This window comes from Sander lucioperca, chromosome 7, assembly GCF_008315115.2.
Source record: "Sander lucioperca isolate FBNREF2018 chromosome 7, SLUC_FBN_1.2, whole genome shotgun sequence".
NCBI classification, from domain to species: domain Eukaryota; kingdom Metazoa; phylum Chordata; class Actinopteri; order Perciformes; family Percidae; genus Sander; species Sander lucioperca.
The window spans coordinates 24,745,062-24,769,821 of NC_050179.1; the positions used below are offsets into that span (position 1 = coordinate 24,745,062).

The 24,760-nt window shown below is 43.1% G+C and overlaps 1 protein-coding gene and 1 long non-coding RNA gene across 2 annotated transcripts; both read right to left on the reverse strand.

Annotated features, from left to right (window-relative positions):
• Positions 1–1,126: 1,126 nt before the first annotated feature.
• LOC118495520 lies at positions 1,127–2,457 on the reverse strand. Its single transcript, XR_004897967.1, has 2 exons — positions 1,866–2,457; positions 1,127–1,819 (listed from the first exon to the last, which is right to left on the reverse strand). It is a non-coding gene; the product is annotated as an uncharacterized LOC118495520 (long non-coding RNA).
• Positions 2,458–5,065: 2,608 nt separating this feature from the next.
• On the reverse strand, positions 5,066–24,323 carry st3gal2 (ST3 beta-galactoside alpha-2,3-sialyltransferase 2). The gene is made up of 8 exons (XM_036003195.1): positions 24,312–24,323; positions 22,903–23,583; positions 13,207–13,266; positions 12,659–12,792; positions 9,402–9,581; positions 9,139–9,184; positions 7,506–7,625; positions 5,066–6,923 (listed from the first exon to the last, which is right to left on the reverse strand). The coding sequence occupies exons 1-8, from the start codon at positions 24,321–24,323 to the stop codon at positions 6,750–6,752; spliced, it is 1,407 nt and encodes a 468-aa protein (XP_035859088.1). The 3' UTR covers positions 5,066–6,749.
• Positions 24,324–24,760: the final 437 nt, after the last annotated feature.

Consider the following 24,760-nt stretch of genomic DNA (forward strand, 5'->3'; position numbering starts at 1 on the left):
TGAAGCTTTTATTTGTACAATAGCATAAGATACAAAGAGTTGGATCACATAGCATACAGATGTTTCAATGTAGTAAATACATGTGTACTACCTCATCCAAAAGGTAGTCATACTGATGAATGGGACATTAAAGCCGGGACTAGATGATGACAGATCCAGACAGCAGGAAACCAGCCACATGGGAAGATTTCACCCACCCTTTTTCTTACAGAATCGGATTCATACGAGTCACCTGTAAGTTTGCTGGCAGATGTATTCACTAAGCAGCCTTTAATCCTACTTGACACTTCATACTTGAACATACTAGCACAACAGCTGACAGAGGTATGAGTGTTAGCGTTACAATCCACAGCGACAGTCTTATATGTGTGACTGCTGCTAAAGATCTGTTTCTGTTCAATGCAGACCAGTGAACTGACAGAAGAGAGCCGCCTGAGGCTGTCCTCACCTCAGCCTCAAACAGCGCAGCACGCTGGCAATGGTCGCAGGCGATGTCACTCTGCCAACAGCCTTGACGGGCAGTATTTTGCTCAGTGAGTGAAAGTTCTGTCCCTGCTGCAGAAACCTATTCTCCATTACTAGAATGACACCGGGCTGCAGCCAACTTAAAGCGTAACTCTCGCCAAAATGCAACCTAGGGTCTTTTTGTGAATGTACCCGAGTCAAACTTTCATTTAAAAGCGTAATTAGGACGGAAGCGTCACTTTTAAGATTGACCGTATTTTCGTTTTTGGTCAAATGGCCTTTTGAATGGGAGTGCTAGGGGCACTACTATGATCGCAACGAAATCACTATTTTTAAAACACTAAGAAGTCTCGACACAACATGGAACTTTGCTCCAAGTATGCTCGAGTTCATGTGTAGAGCCCCTGGTGATACTTGGAACAAAGTTCCATATTGTGTCGAGCCTTCTTAGTGTTTTAAACGGTCAATCTTAAAAGTGACGCTCCCGTCCTAATTCTGCTTTTAAACGAAAGTTTGACTCGGGTACATTCACAAAAAGACCTTGGTTGCATTTTGCCGAGAGTTACGCTTTAACCGTAGCAACTGGAGAGAAAAAACAGGTTGAGGAGATGTGAGTGCTATAAAAATTATTTTCCAGCCACGAGAGCTGATTTCTTTTTTACTCTGGCACAGATTACTTTTTGTTACAGCTGGAGATGGACCGTTTTCTTCCTGCCAGACAACTGCAAATTGATCCAATTGTGTTAACTCCAGCTCAGTAATGAGGTTCTGATTAATATGTTATGAAGTAATAAAGCCTTAAGTAGGCTACCACAGCTAGAAGAAAAAAACAACAACCCAATTTGCCCTTAACATAGCAAGTATACGCTTTGGCATTTTGGGAAAAACGCTTATTTGTTTTCTTGCTGAGTTAGGTGAAAAGACTGATACCACTCACGTGTGCATGATCTCACCTTACTCCTATAAAATGTCAAACTATTCCTTTAAATGTGGATTGTAAGGGTTTGAGATACAGATAAAGATAGTCTCCCTCTGACATAAACCCATCAGAATCCACTTTTTTCCCATGCTGAGCAGGTGTGCTTTCAGACTGTGCTCATTTCCACAAAAACTCTGTTTAATTACCCCATCATATATTCAAATTAATGAGCCTCCTTTTCTATCCAGGAAAATGATGGTAACCTCCAGTGGTTGGTGTCTGCTGCTTTGTGCAGTCGTACAAGGCTCATCACTAAATAGTGTTTGTGGCTTTACCGAAATATCCCTCAGCACAGAGTGTGTGAGACAAAACGGTATAAAAATTGTCCTGAAAGGAACCTGGATTCCACCGTCAGCAAAGTAGAACATACTTAGTCTGGGGATGTTTTGCATGAGTGGCCTGTAATAAAATAAAAAATAACACTATATACTGATGCTAAAAAGAAAATCAGTCCAGTTTAAGTTGTGACAGAAGCTCAACACTCGAGTCAGCTTTCATTTGACTTGTTACTGTCAGTGTTATCAGAGGACTGAACCAGATTTCACCTGAGAAAACATGCCGCTCCCTGGACATCGGCCTGTCACAATGAAGAACCGCATTTCCCAAAACGCTCTCAACCGATGCAGCTCTGTATTTCTTGATTGATGTTCCTGACACAGTCACAGCGCAGACGTTAACCTGAAAACTGGTGCTTCTTCCAAAATGTTTTTGAGAATGAACTCCAGAAGACAAAACTAAAAAAAAATGTGTGTATTGGGTCAGCGTCAGGAGAAAAGGCCTACTTTGGGTTAGAAATGCTACAGGGAACACTCTCAGATCTGTGTCATGTACTGTAAAACCTCCACTCTAATTTAAACTAGCACAGCAGAGAGGGATCACCCTGCTCCACCCTCCCCCACCACCCCGTATCTGATTACAATGTTCTGGTCTACAACTGTGACAAATTGAGGATGCTGATAACAGTTTCCGTGCTGGAACAGGGTCTCGCCGTGTTTGGGGGTACAGTTGGCTATTAAGACTTTTCCTCACACTGCAGGCTGCAAGAAATGTGATAGGAATGTGTTATTCTGCTGCCAGAGACTCCAAAACAATTTACACATTCATTTTGAAGTTGGAGGGAGCATCTTGGGAAACAATCATCAATAACACAGGACCACAGCAGCTGACAACTCCAAGAAAACACCGAACCACGAAAAGCAGCGTCACACACTGACATGTCTAAACCTTTCGATGCTTTGTCATCTTCACCATCTCTTCTACAGTCACTGCGTTGATGGAAACCGATACAGAGAAACAGGACAGGTACCTGCAACACTGTGGGCTGTAATCAAGCAGATGGCCCTCTGTGTGCCATCTTTCCAGCCATTCTTCACTATGTAATCTAGAAAAGCAAGAAATGCCTCAAAAGTATACGCTTCATGTTCAATAACTTGTCCTAACGTCCTAATATGAATTCACAGCAAGTCACAATGCATCACCAGTTTACATGCTCTCCTTTAGCCGACAGCGATCTTTAGAAAACAATGGGAGTGCACAGAGCAGTAAGAAGTGAAGTCTGTACCCCGAGCAGAAGGCAGAGTGTGTTTTCATGTAGGTGTGTGTGTGTGTGTGTGTGTTTGTGTGTGCAGCTCAGAAGGCACAGCTCTCAGCCAAAAGACATGTTAGTGTGTGTGACTAAAAAAGAAAGCAAAGGTAGCATGCGTGTGTGGCCGATGAAGCAGCTGTAGGCGAGATACGTCCAGCAGCAGGACAAGGCACGGAAGCATGAGAGTGTGTGTGTGTGTGTGTGTGTGTGTGACAGAGAGAGAGAAAACACAAACAATATGTCCAGATTCAACCGCACTGACTCTTAAAGTAAGCCAGCACAACACTAAAACATCCTATAAAATCTGTTATGTGCAAAGTAGGATAAAAACATTGAAGGCATATAACATAGAATGGTAATACATGAGAGTCACATGTGGTTACACGATATCCTCCAAAGATAATACACAAGATAGATAGACAATAATACACCAACAGAACTGATATCAGAGGAGGCACAGTTCTTCCCATCGCCTGCTGGGGGCGGTACGGCACCCCAACCCTCCTCACTTTGTGTGTGTGTGTGTGTGTGTGTGTGTGTGTGTGTGTGTCTACCTCAAATCTTTCTCAGCAGGAGCAATGGTTGAACATGTAAAAAAAAAAAACATCATACTGCCATGTGGTTAAATTCTACACAGCTTCTATTCACAAACGTAGCTATCTTTCTAACCATTTTTTGGAGGTGGCAGATTAGGTTTTTGAGTCACTAAAACAATACACCACCTTTTCACGTAGTTTTAAAAGAACATTAAAGGCCCTTTTCTGGATGTTCTTCTTACTGTGAGTCCTTGGATCCTTAATGCAAACACTGGGTTAGCTCCGTTAAGAGATTTTTGTATTTTATGTTTTTGTCCGTGCTCTTTGTGTTGTTTTGAAGTGGGCGGGGCTCAGATGAAAAAAAAAAAAAAAAGTGATGTCACGTATTTCCGTGCACTAATCAAACTGTTTGCGGTTTTTGAATCTGACCACATTTGGTGGGTCGTTGGCTCGTGTGGCCATGTCAAACTGATCAAACCACAGCCGCACAGTCCTGATAAGACAAATCTGAGTTTAGAGTGTTAAACTCTAAATAAATAATAGCTAAGAATGTTTTCTTCCCCCCACAAACGTAATGGTGCTCTGTGGAGTTTCTGTTTACATTCACATTGTGTGTATCCATGAGCTCCAACAAATACTTAATACTCTTTAACTGACATAAATACTAAATAGAGTACTGTCTGGGAAGTGACTTTTAGAAGCCAGAGCTCTAAGCACAACATGAAGTTAACTGTTGAGTCATTAATACTGACCGACAATCATTCAAACCCATGCAAACATTAGTTTGGTGTAAAGGGGCAGTACAAATATTACTTATCGCATCTTGAAAGACTTATTCAATCGCCACTTCTCCATATTTTCCAGGCCTGTGTAGGAACCCTGAGTACTCGTCTTACCAGCCACCAGCTGCTTCTTGATAAACACATCGCCGTAACGCCATCTTTGGATGGATTTACAGCCTCCAAACAAATACTTTCATTTTCCTTTCTATCCGTGGCACACATGTTCTATCTTCCACAGACGTTTCTGTTTTTCGATACTGTCTAGCAGCACTTCCATGACTGATATTTATTGTGCCTCCGTGTTAAAGATGTACATAACTTACAATGGAGGCTGTACATGTGTAAATAGGCATTATTTGAGGATACCAAATCATGATAAAAACCATTAATGTGCCAACTGGGCGGGAAAGAAAATCTAATCTGAGCCAACAGTATACATCCAGCCAAAGTTTAAACCCAAATCTAAACAGTAAATCAAACTAACACATGAAATCTGCAGTCTGCAGGGGGATATGCCATCAACATGAAAATCAGAACAGGAAGTACAGTGTATGTGCTACGGAGGTCTAAGGCGTCTGGTGGCTCCACCCCCTCCAGACATAGCTGAAGTTATAATTGGCTGAGCAGAGACCGGGGCTAGTGGTTAATGAAGCCGAGCTGCTGACAGATTAAAGAATTCCCAGATCCATTGGGGTTTTCTTTCACCCCATAATAAGGGCTTAATCTGGGTCGAAATGCTCCTGACAGTCTCCAACTCCACTGGGATCCAGGAGTCAGGTCTGTGAAAAGGAAAAGAAGCAGAGCAAAGTCCCTTTTTTGTCTCAGTCCTTTCAGAAAACCAAAATTGGTGGACCCAGTCCAGTGTGTGTAGAAGCGTGAGTTTGTGAGGCAAGGTCTTTCCTTTTCATCCTTAAAAACACTGGAGCAAAAGACGTATTTCTCATGCTGCCTTAGTCAGACTGGTTCTTCATGCCCCAGCTCTCTCTCCAGTCTCCCAAATTAGAGCCTGACAGACCACATGGGGATGAAACTCCGGTCCAGAAACCAGCGTGCCTCCATCCAAACACGAGATCCCAGGAGACTGGCTTTTGGCCTCATTAGAGTCTCATGCAGTCAAACCAACCCCCTCCCAGAACACTTCTCCCTGTGTCTGGATGGGAATGTAGACTGCAGCTTGGCCTGTGGCCGTCCGTGGTGTTTACAACCCCATTAGCTGGCTCTACAGGAGCTGAAGCTCAGGTTGCAGCGATCTCTCTGAGTCAGAATGGCCAAAAGGCAAACGTCTTGATCACATTTCCGTGAGTGTGCTGCAAGGTGTCGAGGCCTTGCTAGGCCTGGTAAGGACCCGGAGGGGTCAGAGGACAGTCATACCATATAAACTCACAGCAATCACACAGCTATCGTCTTATAACCAACCGTTTTACAACGTCCTTGTAACGCCGTCTTGTGAGGCCGAAATCACATGAAGAGGAGTTATGACAGTGAAAAGTGGCAATTGACGTTTGGCCTCGTATAGGACTTGAGAAGAACAATTGTTTCTCAAGAAACTCATGGCCCGGGGTTCTGTAAGATTAGTCCTCGAGTCTCAAAATGTTCAACAGCACAATGGCTTCTGATAGCTCCGCAGTTTGTGTCCGTAGTGGTAAACTTGTCTGCAGGCCTGCAGCACGGCGCCTGGTGCTCAGAGGGTAAGAACTGTCATTTTTTACACACACTTTGTTACTGTCCGACATCACGGGGCTGTAGAACAATAATCTCCTGGATGCTGACGGTGCTGTTTCTGTGGCCTTTTCAGTACGTAGCATACTGTGTGTTTGTTAACGGATGAGTGTTACACACTCAACCAAGGCGAGTCCGGAAGTAGGACTCTTGCGTGTGAGATCTTTCCCTCTCTGGCTCTCTCTCTGCGCTGTACACAGTCAAAGTCAGTATTTGTGGTGATCGGTTGAGTTTTCCTGCTGTTCAGCCTTCGCTTGAGTTGAGATCTGTGGTCGTGCGCTGGTTGTTAGAGGTAAAACCTTGAAAACTACTACGAGCCAATTACTCTAGTGTGAAATTTAAGGCTCAACTTCCAGTTTTAGGTCAGTCCTATGTGAGCAGAACTACATTTGGACTACATCCCTGTTCCTGGTTCCTAAGAGTCTACACCATGTTCTCCGATGAGAGCCTCAATTGGTGGCTGACTTCTCAATATGAGGGAAAGTGAATGGAATAACATTGTTTGGTATGTGACCGTTTCATCTCGCCTTCTGTACTGTAAGCATTTGGTTTTCTTCAAACTGGGAACCCAAACTGGAGCAGGTAAGTGAAAGTGAGAATATCTAACACGTTTTGAAGCAGCCTCTGTAGCGTCTGTTGCCGTACCAGTGTTGGACCATTAGATACACAGGGTGATTTGCTGCTTATTTCCCGGGGAATACAGTGATCTTGCCAGCCTTCGCCAGCAGCTGGATGATCTGGGCTTCGTAGTCGGCGTCATGGACGCCGGTCTTCCTGAACTCTCCGGAGTAGCGGTTCTCCTCCCAGTAGTGGTGCCAGTTTCCCCTGCTGTCTGCCCCGAAACCAAACACATTCACCTAGAGGAGAGTCGAAGAGTGAGTGCTGGAGAGCAAGTGTGTGATTACAAATGTGTAGCTATCCAGGATGAATATGATGTAAGGATTTAAGGCTGATTTATACTTCTGCGTAAAATCTACGCCGTTGCTATGCATGTAGGTACATGAAGACAAAAACCTACGCCGGACCCTACGCCGTAGCCTGATGTGCACCTCTCGAAAAATTTAACTACACGTCGCTCGGCCGTGGCTTGGAAGTGTTGCATTTCTCCCGACTCATTTCCTGGTTCTCCTCCATCAACAACATGAAATCAAGGAGAGGGTTAACTTTTCCTGCTCCAGATCTCCCACCGTGGTCAGAAAGAACAGGGGAGACACTTTTGTTTCTCTCACTATGACTCTAGAGTCGCTACTCGCTCCGAAGCTAATCGCCGTCACTCTCTCACTGATCCCGCGCTCTACAACACACTCCCCACACACACACACATGCCGGCTCGACGCACACACCACCACAAGTATAAACGTCAGGCCACTTAACGTAGAACCATAAAACAGCCTTTACAGTATGTGGTTATGTGAAAGCGGAGAGAGAAAGAAACTGACCTCGTCACAGACATGCAGGGCAAAGAACAGTACGAGCATGCCAGTGGAGGGGTAGCGGCCATTATGTTTGGTCCAACGGTCGTGGATGTATTTAAAGAATGCTGGGTTGAAGATCTGGACCTGGGTGAAGGACAGAAACGCTCAGAAAGGGAAATACTGTAACATACTGTCTACTTGCTGTACATTTTTACTAAGAACCAAACCCAAACAAAAATAAATACATTATTTTCTCACTATTATTTAGCACTTTGGTTCATATATTGTAACTATATGTCATTCATGTTCTATTTTACTATGGTTTTGAGTATGATGTCACTTCCTGCCTTTGTCCTATATATTTCCTGTTTGTGTCTCATTTCTGGGCCATGTTCAGTCCCGACAAAACGTAGCAACACATTTTTTAAACTGAAACGGGGGTGCATTGAACACCCTGTTGTGTGTGCAAGCGCTCTGCCTTTGAATTACCACGAGTTTACAGACACGTCTCCGCTGATTGGGTATCACCTGTGACACAGCCAATAAACGAGAGACACGCCCACCAAATGAGAGAAAACAGATCTCAAAGCAGTTGCACACCGGGCGCCTGGGTAGCTCACCTGGTAGAGCAGGCGCCCATATATAGGTAGGTTTACATTTCCCCTCTATCTCCCCTTTCATTTCTTCAATGGCCAAATAATCTTTAAAAAAATAAAAAAGTAGTTGCACACCGTTGCGAGGAAACGTCATTCAACCGGGAAAGTGCCCCTGGTTAGTCACCCTGAAGACGGCCTGTGTGCTGCAACGCGTTGGTGTGTTTTTTTTACTCTTTGTTATGCATTAGCCGTATCAATAAAGGCTTTTTAACCCTTTTCTTCAACAAGAGGGCCTTGGTTTTCACACTGTTCTGATGCTATTGGATCACCTCTGCACCAAGGGGCACCTTGCTAGATTTTTTCCAGCCACCACCAAAAAGAAGTGCTCCTTTTCTCTATCTTCTCAAACATAGTGTATTTCTTCTAAGGGGAAAAAAATTTCTACACGCTTCTACACAAAATGGGGGATTTGTTTTTCCAAATATTCCTAGTTTATGTATAGTTAAATCCAAGTTCCTCTGAATTCACATGTAAAGCTTTCACTCAGATCATGTAAACAGTAATAAAGGAAAGATAACCTTGTGCAAATCATAGCCGCTGCATATTCAAAAAGGTCCAACCGAACAACAGAAGATTTTGCAAGATTCAATTTTAATACTCCCAGAGGTTGTGATTGTTGTGAGCGATTACTGTAAAAGCAGCCCCAACAAACAGGGCTTATGCTACGCGGAGTCTTTTAAATGTATATATTTAGGCCGGCCCCAAGACGCTGTGTCTCTGACCCGGCCAAGATATTTACAGTCTTCACATGTCGGGGATTAGTATGAGTTTATTTATTTTCACGGATAACAGAGCGAGCAGAAGATTATTTAAAACAAAGGGAAGGTTTATAATCTAACTGTAATCCCTCATCAACAATGGGGAGGGGATGATATAATTGCAGCAAAGCGGGGTCACTCTGTGTGTGTATGTGTGGCTGCAGATGTGTATGTGTTGGCGTATTACTGCCAGTGTGTGAAAATGGGCAAAGGTTTTTGCAAATGGAAGTTAAAAATACAAACCTTGTCCTTATCTACGCGGAGGAACTGCTTCACTGGAGCGTAGGTACTGAGAGAGAGAGAGAGAGAGAGAGAGAGAGAAAGAGAGAAATTGATTAAACCAACTCAATCAGCACTTTATGTGATTGCGGCAGCTATGAATTCTGGATGATTGACAGTTGACAGATTGTCCCAGTCCAGCAACTGCGTGGCTTCTCTGTGTGTGTGTGTGTGTGTGTGTGTGTGTGTGTGTGTGTGTGTGTGTGTGTATGTATATCTCTTCTTACAATCGAATCGTGCCAGTGGACAGAGCGCTGGTGATCCAGACAAGATCCAGCGTTTTGAAAGGAACCAGGACGAAGCTGACGTTGGCCGCCAGGTTCTTGGCGCTCTCCGGGTACATGAAGTGGTGAGTGGTGTGGCTGCCGGCATCTTCTTCGTAGCCGACAGTGGGTGCCAGGTTTATCCTTGGAGCAAGGGAGGGACAGCATAAGAGATGTACGTCTTCAGGTCACATTTTGGTAGCTGGCAACGTGTGACCTTCAACTGTAGTCAAATAGGTACCCAAAAGTGTTTCACAGGATCTAATTTCATGCTGACTTGATAGCAGTTCCTGAATGTTTTTGGAACCAACTTAACTGTTTAAAAGAACCTGTTTCTTTTTAAAGTCCTCATATTATGCTCATTTTCAGGTTCATAATTGTATTTAGAGGTTGTACCAGAATAGGTTTTATGTGGTTTCATTTTCAGAAAACACCATATTTTTGTTGTACTACACATTGCTGCAGCTCCTCTTTTCACCCTGTGTGTTGAGCTCTCTGTTTTAGCTACAGAGTGAGACCTCTCACTTCTGTTCCATCTTTGTGGGGAGTCGCACATGCGCAGTAGGTACTGCTAGCTTGTCAGTTGTAGAGCATGAGGGAGTGCCACGCTAGCAGCTAGGCGAGCATTATAACGTGTGTTACAAAGGGACGCACGGTCGTCACGGAAGTAAAGGCTGGACTACAATAGAGCTGTTTGGAGCAGTTTGTGAACAGTGTTTTCTGTTGGAGATGGTAAGTCCCTTTGGGGTGGACTTTGGGCTTTTTCACTTTGGAAGCCTATAACATGCACAAAAAAGATATATAACACAATAAAGGAAAGGGGAAAAGCCAAAAAGCATAATATGAGCACTTTAATGTGTTAAACTTGAATTTGGCCACTTGGGGGGGGCAGCGCAACAAGCTGTAAAACAAAACCTACATTATTTTCTTCTTAAAGTCTGGATCAACAGAAGTACATTTTCAGGATAATTGCCTGACATCAGATGTCCCTCACCTTCCGCTCTGTGTGTTGATGTTCTCAAACTCCCTTGGCTTCAGGAAATAACAACAACCTTCGAGCTAGCAAGCTACATGCTAAAAATGCCAAGTTTTGAAGAAAATTTGGATCATGAAACAAGGCACGCCTGCTTGGTTCTTTCGGGGAATGATGAATATGTTTACGGTATTAACTATCCAACTGGGACGTTTTGGGACCGATTGGTGAGGATTTGCTTTGGACGAAGTTACACACGGCAATATGAACAAATACAGTAAGAACAAATTATGTTTAACCATATCCAGCTAATTTAAATAGCTCACGATACTGTATTGTGTGAACAGTTAACTTCATTTAATATTGCCGTGTGTGTATTCTTTTGCGGGGTGCAAAATGTTCCACCAAAACAAGTTCCTTCCCGAGACTATTTTGTAGAGCCACCGTCGCTGCATCTGGAGCTTAGCGCCGCCCGAGACGATTGTGATTGGTTTAAAGAAATGCAAAACAACCCAAAAAGAGTGTTTTTGTCTCCAATCACATAATTTACAGTATGTGTGGTGTAGCCAGACCTCGCTCCACAGCGCTGCGGAGGTCTGGCAATGTGAGACTCTTAAATTGATATGGTCAAAGTGTTAACAAATAGTGGCTTATGTACCCATCCAGCAGACACGGACCAACATTAGCATCCATTTGGAGTTGCTGCTGAGGGAAATATCTGGCTCTGAAGCTGCTGAACGCTCCACTATGTTCACCAGCTAGTCACTAACTTTGTCTGTCTGTAGCATCGGTGGCTTTTTTTGAGCTTTTTCCACTGAAAAGCGGGTGAACCAAAACAAAAAAGCTACAGGCTGTAAAACCAAAACAATGAGCTGAAAGACAGAGTGATAATTCACCGTGGGGTTGTCACTACCAGCAAACCACTTCACCGTAGCCGTAGTCATTTGAGTCATCGTTAATATAAAAAAAAAAATGGTTAGAGCAGTGATTCAATGCATCACTTTAACAAGTCTGATGACAAGCAGTTCCCAGTCCCCAGCACAAGTACTTCAGACTTTTGCTGTATTTACAGTAGATGTGAGTCACTGTCTGGAGGAGGGAGCTGTTTATGTAAACAGGAAGGTGCAGCTGAAAAAAAGGCCACAGAGTAAGCCTACCCATATATCCGTGAACAATCAGATAGGATAGCGGGATTGAAAAGGCAGACAGACAGACACACAGACAGACAGGAGGTGGGTGGTGGTGGTGAGTGGGACCAATCTGATTATAAAAGCAAATGAGAATCAAAACCACAGCAATGAGAAAGTGTAACAGGAGATGGAAGTTGGAGGCTGCCCACACAGGTCTACTGAGAGCGCAACGCTAATGGATGCTAATGCTTTTAGCACGCAGAAACAAAAAATACTAGTCATTCCTGCGGAGGCTTTCATGCCACAAGCAAGTGGCCACAACACACACACACTCGCTGCAGGAAACAACATACGGCTGTGTGTTCGTGCCAACGGACAACAATCAGGCTCTGTGATCCATCACTGCTGCGCGAAAAAGAGCGGGGGAATGGATTCGGATAAACGGATTTATATGCCTCTCTGCATGGGTGTGAGAGGCACAATGTATACGCTTTAGCTTCTTAGGACACAAAGCTCTCAGTGGTGACCTCACACAAGTCATGTGACCTCCCTGTCAACCAGTCGGCTTTGAACAGTGGGATTAAATTTAGTGTCAGAAACACTCTGCTGTCTGCTACTTTATAAATACTAGCCTAGTGTGACGCTAAAGTGCTCTCTCTCACATTAAATCTCTGAGTTTGAGTTTATTGAATTCACGCTCACAGTTAAACAACTGAATAAAAAGCAGAATTTACATCAGTTTAAAAAGAGAGAAAGTCTAGCCCTATACAAATAAAATAAATATACATAGTTACACATACTGTATGTGCCCATACATTTATACTCACATACAAACAGCCAACCACTTAAACCATTCCTATGGTCTACGTAAGTGCCTTAAATACAGTAAAAAAAGATGTACAACACTCAAAGAAATCTCTCTTCCTCTTCTCGCCAGTGGTCTCACTCCTCCTCCTCCTCCTCCTCCTCCTCCTGCTGCTTTCTTTATCTCAGTTTCAATCTTCATCTTCTCCTCTATCTCCATATCTTTCAGCCTTGCTCTAATCTAATGCAGCCCTGCATTCACTCTCCGGTCTCTATGTCTTTGCCCGTCTATCTATTGCATCCATCCCTCTCACCTCATGATGTAGTTGTGTTCGTCAATGGTCGCCCCGTATCCGGACCCGCGGAGGTTTCCCGAGTTCCCCACCACGGCGCAGCGCAGGCAGCGTCCTGGATCCCATGAGCCGTACGGCGACCTTCCGGGAATCACCTGCGACAGACAGCCATGACTGAATCAAAGCAGACTGGATTCGAGCTACACAGGAAATGAAGTAGGACACTAGCACTACAACAGCAAGAGACATAAAAGAACCTAACCTGTAGCTCAGACCTGATTGTAAAAATACATCCTGCTCTCAATACTGGGGTGAATTCTTCATGAGACCATCAATGAAAAATACTTGAGTGCCTTCTGCCCTTAAGGAGCCAGACTGAGATGTTGAAATATACAGCCTTATGTGAAAGCACTGAGCTGCATTGAGAGTCAGAATGAAGAAGAAGAAAACCCTGATAAACCCTTATGTCTATCTGTTCCCCTCAGCCTTTGCCCAAGAGTGTGAAGTGATGACTTGGCTAATTTCAAAGTACCAGGGTATTGGAAAGATGAATTAATAATATAAAATACCTGGAACAACTTCCGCAACACCTGCTTGATGCTGTGAGGTTTAAACTGGGGCTGTAACATCTAGAGAGACAGAGAAAGAGAGAAAAACTATGGTTAGGATGCATAGTTTCTTCTCTGCAGACAAATTGGATGTGACAACAGACTTTATATTTACTTTCTGTGTACCCGTGTAGTGTGTATGCATGCACTGGCTAGCATTCATGTGCAAATAAGCAGGTGCTTGTGCCTGTGTGTGTGTGTGTGTGTGTGTGTGTGTGTGTGTGTGTTTTTAGGTCACAGCCATGTGTCAGACTGACAGGATGCAGTCAGACTGGGTGAGCTGTGGTCAGAGGAGCACAAGCATTGCTGTCCACATGTCAAAAACAAGCTGATGGCAGTGGAAGAAGGGATGAAAAATGTCCAAAAAAAAGAAGGAAGTATGGAAGCTTGTAAACTTCTCACTCACTTCTCACTTGCTTCTTTCAGACTGCTTGTGTCCGTTTGTCTGCCCATAAACTGTTTATTACACCTAAAGAGACAGTGTGCTAAAGGTTCTTTGTTTCTTATCAGGCAAGTTTACTTTTACACCATCCATCAGCAACAACAGTGAGATGTCCAAAGTACCCAGAGCTCTGTTTGATAGGATAAACAAAAGTGACAGCAGAGATGACAACACGCCTCTCCTGTCTGGCTGAACGACCAGAATAAATAAAGGGTAGATAAAAAACAAGTTAGTTATGTGTTGAATGTAAAGAGGGAAGGAGGATAAATGAAGTTAAAAGAAAGAAGAGGGGAGGAAGATGATACTGTAGGTGATATTGCCCTTTAAGTACCTGTCTGTCAAAGACTTATAAAGGATAAGTAACACCATGAATGTGAAGTGATTCGTTTTCTCTGCGGCCACCTTGAAAGTGGCCTTAATGCACTGTTGAATTTCATGTTTGAAAACATTAAATTCCATAAAAGTGTTCAGCTTGAATAGAGGGTTTTCACCGACGTCACGTTCTGGGCGGTAACCTGGATGCGCGGCCATATTGGAGGCACTCAACACTCAACAACTGAATGGAGTAATTGAGTATTGTGCACTTAAGATAATTTAATACTTTATGTCTAAACAACAGAAAAGCTCATCAAAACGCGTCCAAGATGCAAAGGTATGGAAGGACGCGATATTTTGAGTTTACTGCCAGTGCAGATCCCTACAAGTTGGCTCCCTCTTCTTGGATCCATGGCGACCCGGTGATTCTTCCTTCAGTTGCATATCCCGATATAGTCAACTACCTGGTTTTCTCGCCGAGCCCATACACAGCGGAAGACCTTAAATCCACAAAGGTTTGGAGGCTTATAACCAGATGGTGTGTGGATGGGTGAGGGAGACGCAGTACCAAGTCATTAACGACCGTTGTGTTGTGAAGGCCAAAGTAAGTAATGCAATATCGTCTTTAATCAACCTAACCTTAACTGTATGATCTCATTGTGATAGCTGACAAATGTAGCCAAGTGACTCTCAATCGTTTTTTTTTTTTCATTTCAAAGACCGAACAAGACAGATTTTTCCCTCGTAGATCCTGGTTGAGCTTTGCCAACCACAAGCGCCTCCTTTCCTCTGATAACTTCTGGCATTCCTCTCCCTGGTTTTTAATAACTTTTGGAAGTCGATAATATTCCAAATGTTTTTCTCGGTCTGACCTATTGGTACAACCTAAAACACGGCAATAATTAACCATTTTCTTTGACGCTGTTCGGGATCTACTTCAGTGCCTGTGCTTTGTTGTGATGCGGAGTACCTCCAACATGGCGACTTCGGGTCTGATGACGCGTCGTGAAAACCCTCTATAGTATCCATTACAATGTTAATAAGCCAGGGCACTTAATTGAAGTGGATATTAAAGTTAATACAAAATAAGTCCCTCTGAATTGTGGAAAGCAATAATTAAACCCCACTCTAAATTGTACAGAAGAGGATTAGGGCCACATGTGAAAGAATTATTAGAGTTCTGAGTTTAATGTCTGAATTCTGACTTTTTTTTAAAGTCACATTCTTTTTATTTAAAAAAAAGAAAAAAACGAGTCAGAATTAATTGAAGATCTGAAAGGAACACGCCGACTTATTGGGACTTCAGCTTATTCACCGTATCCCCCAGAGTTAGATAAGTCCATACATACCCTTCTCATATTCCGTGCGTGTCGTAACTGTCTGACGAACCCACCGCTAGCCTAGCTTAGCACAGATCCTGGAGGTAACCGGCTTCAACTAGCCTACTGCTCCCAATAAGTGACAAAATAACACAGAATTCAGAATAATAACACAGAATAAAGTCAGAATTCTGACTTTAAACTCAGAACTCAATACATTTATTCATATGTGGCCCTAATCCTCTTTTGTAAAATGTGACTAGGGTGCTTTGGGAAACTAAAACCTGTTTAAGTGGTAAGCTTAAGTTAATTTAATTATTTAATTAATTAACTTAATTATTATTAAGTTAAATAATATACTTAGTTTGACAAAACAAAGTCTTGACTTGATATTATCATTATTATTTTTGCAATAAAAGATCAATAAACCGTTTCATTTTTTAACATCGCTCTTTTAACATGTTTTTTTGAATGGGGATATTTTAAATATGCAGACCTGACATTGGCAATATGAAAGATATTAATGGCCAATGTGGCAGCAGCATGTTAAAGGAGAATTCCGGCACAAAATGAACCTAGGGGTTAATAACATATGTGTACCGAGTTGACCGTTCTCTGGGATATTTTTTAATGTTAATCAAATCTGCTCTAGCTTGAAACAAGATAGCGCAAACTGCTGATTAGATTATAAAGCTAGTCGTCGGGGCAGAGGGTAAAGTAAAAAGAAATCGCTATTTCTATACCACTAACAAGGCTCAAAATAGCACCACACTTCAACGGTAGCATAATGAGGGTCCCTACATGTAAACCGAAGCATTGAGAACTTTGTAAGTGTACAGACAGTTTATTAAAAAGATAGTTTATAAAGACAGTAGCGCTCATGTATACAAGCAGGCGTCATCTTGGGAAAACAGTCATGACCAGTCGAACGACAAACGCTGTGTAACCAGTAACCAGTAAAAAGCAGTAAAGCTCAAGGACGGCGTTCGCTTGTTAGTGGTATAGAAATAGAGATTTCTTTTTACTTTACCCTCTGCCTCGACGACTAGCTTTATAAGTTAATCAGAGGTTTGTGCTAGCTTGTTTCAAGCTAGAGACACATTCGATTAGCATGAAAACATATCCCAGTGAACGGTCGACTCGGTACACATACGTTATTAACCCCTAGGTTCATTTTGCGCCGGAATTGTCCTTTAAAGCAGGCATTATCATCTTTAGATGTACCTCATAAAATTTGCCACTAACGCACATACAAACTCCTTTATCGACATTTATCAGGCTGGCAGCACCGACTGTGGGTTTAGACCATTGGAAGTGTATTATTATTCTTTTAACAGCCAGAATGAACAGGAGGAATGCTTTCAGCAACAAAACCTAATTCAGTGTTTATATGGGCACCTGTTGTGAGAGAAATTGAACAATTGTGAAATCTTCTTTAACAGTGGTGCTTTCCGAAGCAGTCATTGCTCGTGTTCTTACTGTAGAAGCATATATTGCGAAGCCACGTTCACAGTCGAGAGTAAAAATATCTTTCTGCTTTGTCTGTTCATTTAAATGTGAAGTGTGTCTTTGATCATAGTTTTGAACTGTCTTATAGTGTGATGTAAAGAGAATAATGACACATAGGTACTAGCGTCGGCTGAGAAAGAGAAGTCTGAATAAATAAGAAAAATCTTCTTCCAATTTTAGCATGTGCCAAACCACACAGGCAAATGTGCATTCATGTGTTTAAAGACTAAGCCAGCACCTGCACACGCATACAAACAAATCCCCCAAAACAAAAATGCACACACACAAAATTCCTTGAGGCTATTGGCAGATACAGATACATGGCTGTTCCTCTCCATAACCATATTTTCCTTTCTGTCTTTCTCCCTCTCTCCCACACAGCGATCTTCATTTTCTCACTCCTTTGTCACCGCTTCCTTTTCACCCACCATCGGCCTTAATTCGCTTTTGCCAACACAGATCTCATTCACTTACATTTTCATTCACGCATTCTCCCCAGCGGTCTCCTTGCCCTCATGTCTAATTCCTTCTCTTTAATTTCCCTTGCACCCTCTTTGTTTCTCCTCCTCCTCTTGTCTTTCTTCATCTCTTAGTCTCTCTGGGATTTCTGCGTGCTGATCAAATCTCCTGCCCTCTCTTCCCTGTTTTTCCATCCTCCTTGATCACTCCATCCCTTTGCCTTCTTCTGCCTCTGACTCCCTGCATGATCCCAGAGCTAGCTTGGCACGCTGCACCGCTGTTGTTCAGGGGCTTCTAATTTTTGGCTGATGTTTTTTGGCAGCCAGGAAGCAAGATGGCCAAATGCCATTTAGCTTTCTTCCTTTCAGCTGTCCTCTGACTCCTAATGTATTAGCTTCATGGCACCTACTTTCAAGTAAATACCACTTATACTATATTATAAACCAATATCTCACATTGGCAGAACCATGCTACTTCCGGGTGCCATTGCAACAGCTATTCCTAAGTACAACCTTAGCCTAATATAACATTAGTGTTAACGAAGTGCAGATTCATGCATCACAAAAAAGGGGTTGTACCACACAAACAATTCCTTGCATTGAGATAAGTTGTAACTAAACATTTACACCCAGTAACTGCCAGGTATAACTGCTGCCTAGCTATGAGTATGACACGTTTAGACTGTAGAGTAACAGAGGTAATGTGGTCAACAACTGATCCGTTATCTGTTATCTAAAAATAATGCAAACCTTTGTGAAATTACAATTACAATTATACCTCAAAGTATAACACATGAACATCAGCCTAAATGTGCAAATTCCATTGGTTTAGTTAACATGAGCTTAATCTAGATACTAATAATAAAGATATTTGTCTCTCTCACTCTAAACTGCTCCGAGCGTCAACAGTAGTGAAAGCTGTAGGAATATACTGTTTATTAGCACTTCTGTCTAATTTGTGTCTCATTTAAGCAGTCGTTCACACAGTACTATCCATCTTCTATCTGTGGACAGGTTGCTATGGTGTTTGTACGTGCAAAATACCGCATAACGCGTTGTTATCAACTGGTATTGCTCACAATGGCTAACCTGGCTAGAGTCCCTCCACCTTGTTAAATATAATGTTTTTTAGACTTGTTACTGGAACGCAGTCAACTCGGGTGTGATGTCATTCCCAGTTCCAACCACAGGCTTCCAAGGTAAATGGAACACAGCATATTACTCCATGTATGCATATGTAAACAGATTCATACCTACATTTACAATTATGATTATGTCACTTGGACTCCAAAAACTGTTATTTTTGGACGTTATATTACACCTTGTTATGCGAGAGTGACTTCCTGTTTACATAGTTAATTGCTTTTGATTTAAGTGTTTGATTTTACTGATTTACATATTACTATTTGGTGTTGAGTGAGTATTTACTGGCTCCGTCATCTTTAATGTTGGAACCCCATTTAGCTAAACATTTGACGTCTAGCTAAAAGTTACTTAGAACTAAGGAAGGACTTTACGCAAACTCAGTAAAGGATTCACGAATAGCTGGTGCAACCCAACCCTGGACTCAAATTAGCTGTCTTTGGAAGCCAAAGCCTCCATTCAAGCATTGTTTTTTTTCTGTTTCACCTCTCAAAGTCATAAAGAAACAGCAAACGTTCAAAATTATTCATTGAAAATCACCTCGAGTGAGCTTTCAAAGTGACGGGTGATACATTGGTTCACTTAATCAACGAAGATTGGCGGATTGGCATGTGAAAATGTTTCACCGAACTAAAACATCACTCAAGTCCTGCACAACAAATCATTCTTCAAAATGTTTCCTCCATTTAATGCTTGATTCCTTCCCCTCCTGAGGCAGGAGTGCACAATAACACATTCAGGTTTGATTGAAGAGCATATATTCAATCATGCACACACAGAATCGTTTGTTTTCCTTCCTTCCTAACATTGGTTGATTGGACTCAGGATTAACAACATTAAAGTCAAGTGATGCAAAACTAAAAAAGACAAAGCAGAGAGGTTTATCTCACCATTTTGCTTGGTTACATCCAATCTCCATATTAAAAGGAACATGCAGACTTATTGGGACTTTAGCTTATTCACCGTATCCCCCAGAGTTAGATAAGTCCATACATACCCTTCTCATCTCCGTGCGTGTTGTAACTCTGTCTGACACACCCACCGCTAGCCTAGCTTAGCACAGACCCTGGAGGTAACCGGCTCCATCTAGCCTACTGCTCCCAATAAGTGACAAAATAACGTCGACGAGTAACGGCGATTAATTAACTGTGGAGCACTTACACGGCTACTTCTTAGTGTGCATTAGTGATGTCTGCCTCTTAAACTCTTTGCCAACTAACAACCTCTTATTGTGTCTTCTGATTCCTAATAGAAGAGCTCTAACTTCCCTTCACCTTTACATTATGGTGTCCAAAAATATAAGTCTATAAGCCAAATACAGGCCTGGTTCTCTCTGCCACTGAGGTAAATAAAGAGAATTTAACTTGTGTTTATTCTTTTTAGAGTCAACAGGTACCATCCCTAAAGGTGGTTATGACTTGTTGGTCTCCCTAAATGTTGCAATCTTCCAGCAATGTTGTACATTTGTCCAAAATCTTTCCAGGATATTCCAAAAAAATTTCCACCAATTTCCCAGTTGAAAATGTTTTAAAATATCTTAATCTCGCTAAACTCCTTGGGTCAAACACACCAACAACTCTAAAAGCTTGTGACATGATGTATTTATGTCCAGTGACATGATGTATGTCCAGCTTTTGTTTGGAGGAACGGAAAAGAAAGTTTGATATGGTGAAGATTTCTGCAGAGACTGGTATGTTTATCCTGCTTGGTATGGCCTCGTGCCTTTCTTCTGTTTGTTCTCTAGTTCCTTTCATTGTTTTCTTCAATGTTCTACTGTATATTCTTATTTCCTCCTTTTCTGTCCACCTTCCACCCTATTTCTCTAGTTTATTTGCAAACTTTGGTGTAATTTCACCGCTCCCATTTTCCTACCATCCATGTTTCCCCTTTCTTTGTTTTGTTCTGGATGTAATCGCCCCTATTGCTTCCCTATCAGATCTTCTGTCTCTGTCTTTTATTCTTAATATTTATGTCTCCTTCTTTCTCTCTCCCAGTTCATCACCTCCGTGTTGCAGTGTGACCTAGTGACTTGGCAGCTGTTGGCCTGTGTTTGCAGTTTTTTGCCTTTTCAGAGCTGGAATGAGGCTACAGCTCTAAAATAGGACTCTAGACCGGCCACTAAAGGAAACTGTAAAACACTAGAGATCCTACTGGAAACAGACACAGAAACACACATTTACACTTTGATTCAAGTGGCCATATGCAGACAAATGAGTGCACGCACGCACGCACACACACACACACACACACACACACACATAGAAGGGGTGTTAATGTAATAAAAGTTGTCTTCAATTAAGTGAATCCCGTCTCTCTCTCGCACTCTCTCATACGGACATATTCATTTCAGTTTTTCAGATATTACTCAGTAGTGGTTTACGCCCAGTGACCAATCATGTAATGCTCCACCATGACATCCATGACATGTGACTGGCAGCGATACATGAGGAGCATGTAGATCTTGTAAGAAGGGATTGGTTGGCTCAATGACGAGGGAGGATGAGGAGGATGGAGAGAGACCTGCGATTATGATGTAGGCCTATTACTCCCCTTGTGTTGGTGTCCTAAAAAACGTATATCTCCCATGTAAGTGTCTTCCCCCCTCTGTGTTTAATGGTGCTGCATGCAAAGTCAAAACACACTGAAATGTTGCAAAATACTGATTAATATAGTGTACAGTCAATGATCTTCTTGTGTGTTTTTAATTAATAGGTAGGGATATTAAATCAGAAAAACAGTCTGCATGTCATCTATGCAAATGTGTTGCCATGTGTTCTGTAAATGTTCAGTTTGGGAGTTTTATTCCAAATAGGGAAATGAAACCGCTTAAACAAAAAAATAATATTTAATGTTAAGTTAAAGGCCCCATGTGTAGGATTTTTTATTTCTGTCTATGGTGACTCCCAGTGATAGTATAACTGTACGTACACACCACCGCCGACTTGAGCTGCAAAGAAGCTCTGGCCACCCTGTCAAGGACGCTTGTCAAAAAGTACGGGGAAGCTTTTTGACGCTTTGGCTGCTCTGACGTGGCAGCATTCTATGTTCGATCATGTTCAACGAACGACAAGCAAGCCAAAAAGCACAAGCAGCCACTGCACGGCCAATACATTGACACCAGAAACCTTTTATAAATTACATATATAATGACTAATGAATTTGTATTGTTTGTTGGTCGCGGTGTCTGTTAGCAGTTAACTCGCTCGATAGCCGCTGAACCGCAGCAGCATGCAGGCAGAGCGAGCAGCTGCCAGCTGTTTATCCGTGCAGGACTTCACTGTGAGCGGACTGTTTAGAGACGATGTGACCGGCAGGTAACGTTAACTGGTCCCTATACGCAAACAACGTCATATCATAAATGATAGGGAACGCAGAAACGGCGATTATGAGCTTTTCCTCCATTTTCTCGGAACTAATGTTTTGGTAGGAACGAAAGTTTACATCGTATGTTTCTCCGGAATCAGCCAGCGCGAAGGACGTCTGTATTCCGATTGGTTGCTGGCGTTTGCCGTTTCTTGCCGTTTCTTGCCGCTGAACCGCGTCATAGCTCTTTACTATAAAGTTGACTTACTTTCAACTTTCTGATTGACGCTCTGGTCGCTCAAAACGCCCAAAACGCGACGCTTTGCCGCTCCTTGCAGCTGAGAGAAGCCGGCTTCCATTGAAAATTAATGACTTCCAGTAACTTTAGAAGCTCAAGTCGGTGGCGGTGTGTACTTATAGTCAAAAAGACACAGTGGCAAAGGGTCTGGACCCAGGGACACTGAGATGAAATGATGAAAGCTAGACAAAGACTGCACCCATTTCCATCGAGATTGTCAACGTTATTTTTTTCTACAAACAACAATGTATGCCATCAGAACAATTTGAAAGATGCTACAATCATATGAATCCTCTACAAATAGTGACTTTAACTAGCTTAGTATCCTCAGTTGAGAGAATAAATAATACTTTTACACAATAACTTTAACTATAACTGTAACTGCATTAGACAAACTGAGACACATCGAGTGACAAACTTGACTAAACATGGATACAAACTGTTTGGTTGCTTTGTACTCTATGTTTGTGTGTGATGTTGGTGAATACGACAGATAATGTCATCCTCCTTACCTTATGGTCGTTGTTTTTACAGGCTAGCTGTGTCCCTTTGTTTCCAGTGTTTATGCTAAGCTAAGCTAAGTAGCTGGTGGCTGTAGCTTCATATATACTTTACAGACATGAGAGTGGTATCAATCTCCTCATCTAACTCTTGGAAAGAAAACTAAAAAAGGGTGTTTTCCAAAATGTTGAACTATTCCTTTAACCTCATACCATATCAGATGTAAATGATCTTAAACAGATAAATTATCACCCAAGCTCTTGCGACAAACTGAAACACATTTATACACTTAACATTCACAGTATTTGTCAGCATGTACCAATTGTGTCACAACTCTAGCACGTAAAGTGAAATGATATTGTTACTTACCACCCACCAGTAGTAGACATCAGAGGGCAGCTGGATGTTGTCTCTGGTCCAAACAGGTGAGATATCCGGCTCGTAGTTCTCGTCGAACCAATCAGAAATGCCCGGGTCTCCGACACAGTGTGAGCAGGCACATGTCTTCTGCTGCGAGGTGTCTGCTGGCGACAGCCTGTGTGCGCCCACGTAGTTGGGCACTAGCTTCACCCTCCTCGACTCCTCCCACCCAGGCGGCTCCAGGTAGTTGAAGCCGATGCCCCCACGGAGCGAGATAGTGAAGAAGAGCGAGGTGAGAAAGACGAGAGCCAGCGAGCCGAGGAGAACCCAGACCCTGCGGGAACACCTCACCCTGCCTACTTTCTCCGCCCCAGCTCCTCCCCCGGTGCTGCCTCCACCTCCTGCCGTCGCGGCCGTCCCTCCGCTCAGCCAGGGCCGGAGCTCTGAGAGTCTGGAGGGCCCCCTAGATGGACCCCCGCCCCAGGACCCCCAGCCCCAGCGCCTGTCCCGGTGCAGGGTGGAGGATGGGATGCGGCCCCCCCATGGCCATGCCCCCACCCCTAGGCCTGCCACTGTCCCGAGCCCACCACCACCTTCTGCACTGCCGCCTCTACGCAAACCACCACCAAGGCCTTGTAAACGGGATTGGAACGGCCCCCTGACTAACACTTTGGACCACAAGATCACCCACTATATCAGACTAGTAAACACACACACAGACACACACACACACACACACACACTCTGATGGAGGACAATGTGTCAGAGTCAATTTGTCTCACAGTCAAGCTGTGCGCTCAGCGATGCTCCTACGCGTTCTCTCTGTCTCCCGCTGGATTCTCTCCCTCTCTTTTCAGAGCTATGTGCTCGTCTCACACACAGAAATGTCTCAACACACACACATACACACACGCTGGAGTCGCAGCTGAATTACACACAGCTGTAGCCTGACTGCTTGCTTTGCTTTCCACGAGAGGTGATCTCTCCTTCAGCTTCGATCCCAGTCTCTGCTTTTTCCACCTTTCTATGCTTTGTTCATTCCCTCCCTCTTTACTTTCTAACTTTCCCTTCTCTGGCTTCCACTGTCTTTAAGTCCACCTCTCTCTTTTCCTTCCCTTTTTTTTTGGGGGGGGGTGGGGTTAACTGCAATGTCCATCCTCAGTGAAATCCAATGTACGGTGTGGATGGATGCAGCAGGTCCTTCTCCTTTTCTCTGCCATCTGTGTGAATGATGAGCTCGGCTCCAGCGCTCTGCTCTCTCTCTTTTTTTCTGTCTCTCTCGTTGCACTGAAGCAGCTCAGCCTAAGAATACCGGCAGACTAGCTGAGAGCAGCGGAGAGAGGGAGGGAAGATGGGAGGAGGAGAGGAAGGAGGAGCAGTAGAAGGGAGGAGGTCTGGCCTGAAGGGTGTTTCATCACGTCTCTAGCCATCCTAGACCAAAAAAAATAGCTCTCTTCTTCAATTCTTTTCTCCTTCGCTGCTCGGTTCCTCTGTTATCCGCCAATTTCTCAGTATTCTCCCTTCTGTTCTTTTTTTTTGTTCTTTCCTATTTCTGCTTTTCTCTCGAGGTTCACCTCGCCTACACTCGTCTCTCTCCGTTTCAAGGTCTCTCCTCTCCTCTTTCACCCCTTTTGGTCCATTGTCTGTCTGCCTGTTTCACGGAGGCTCTTTGAGGAGTTTACAGCACTCCTCTGATGTCCTTCCTCTACACTCTCCCCCCTGACACAAAGTTTTAAAAAGTCGGGATAAGAAGTTTAAATTCTGAGATGAAAAAACATTTCACACGCTTAGAGTGTAGCAGGAGATTTCATGACGCTGTTCCAATGAGAGTCCAGCATTCGCCGCCATCGCCTTCTAAATGTCAGTT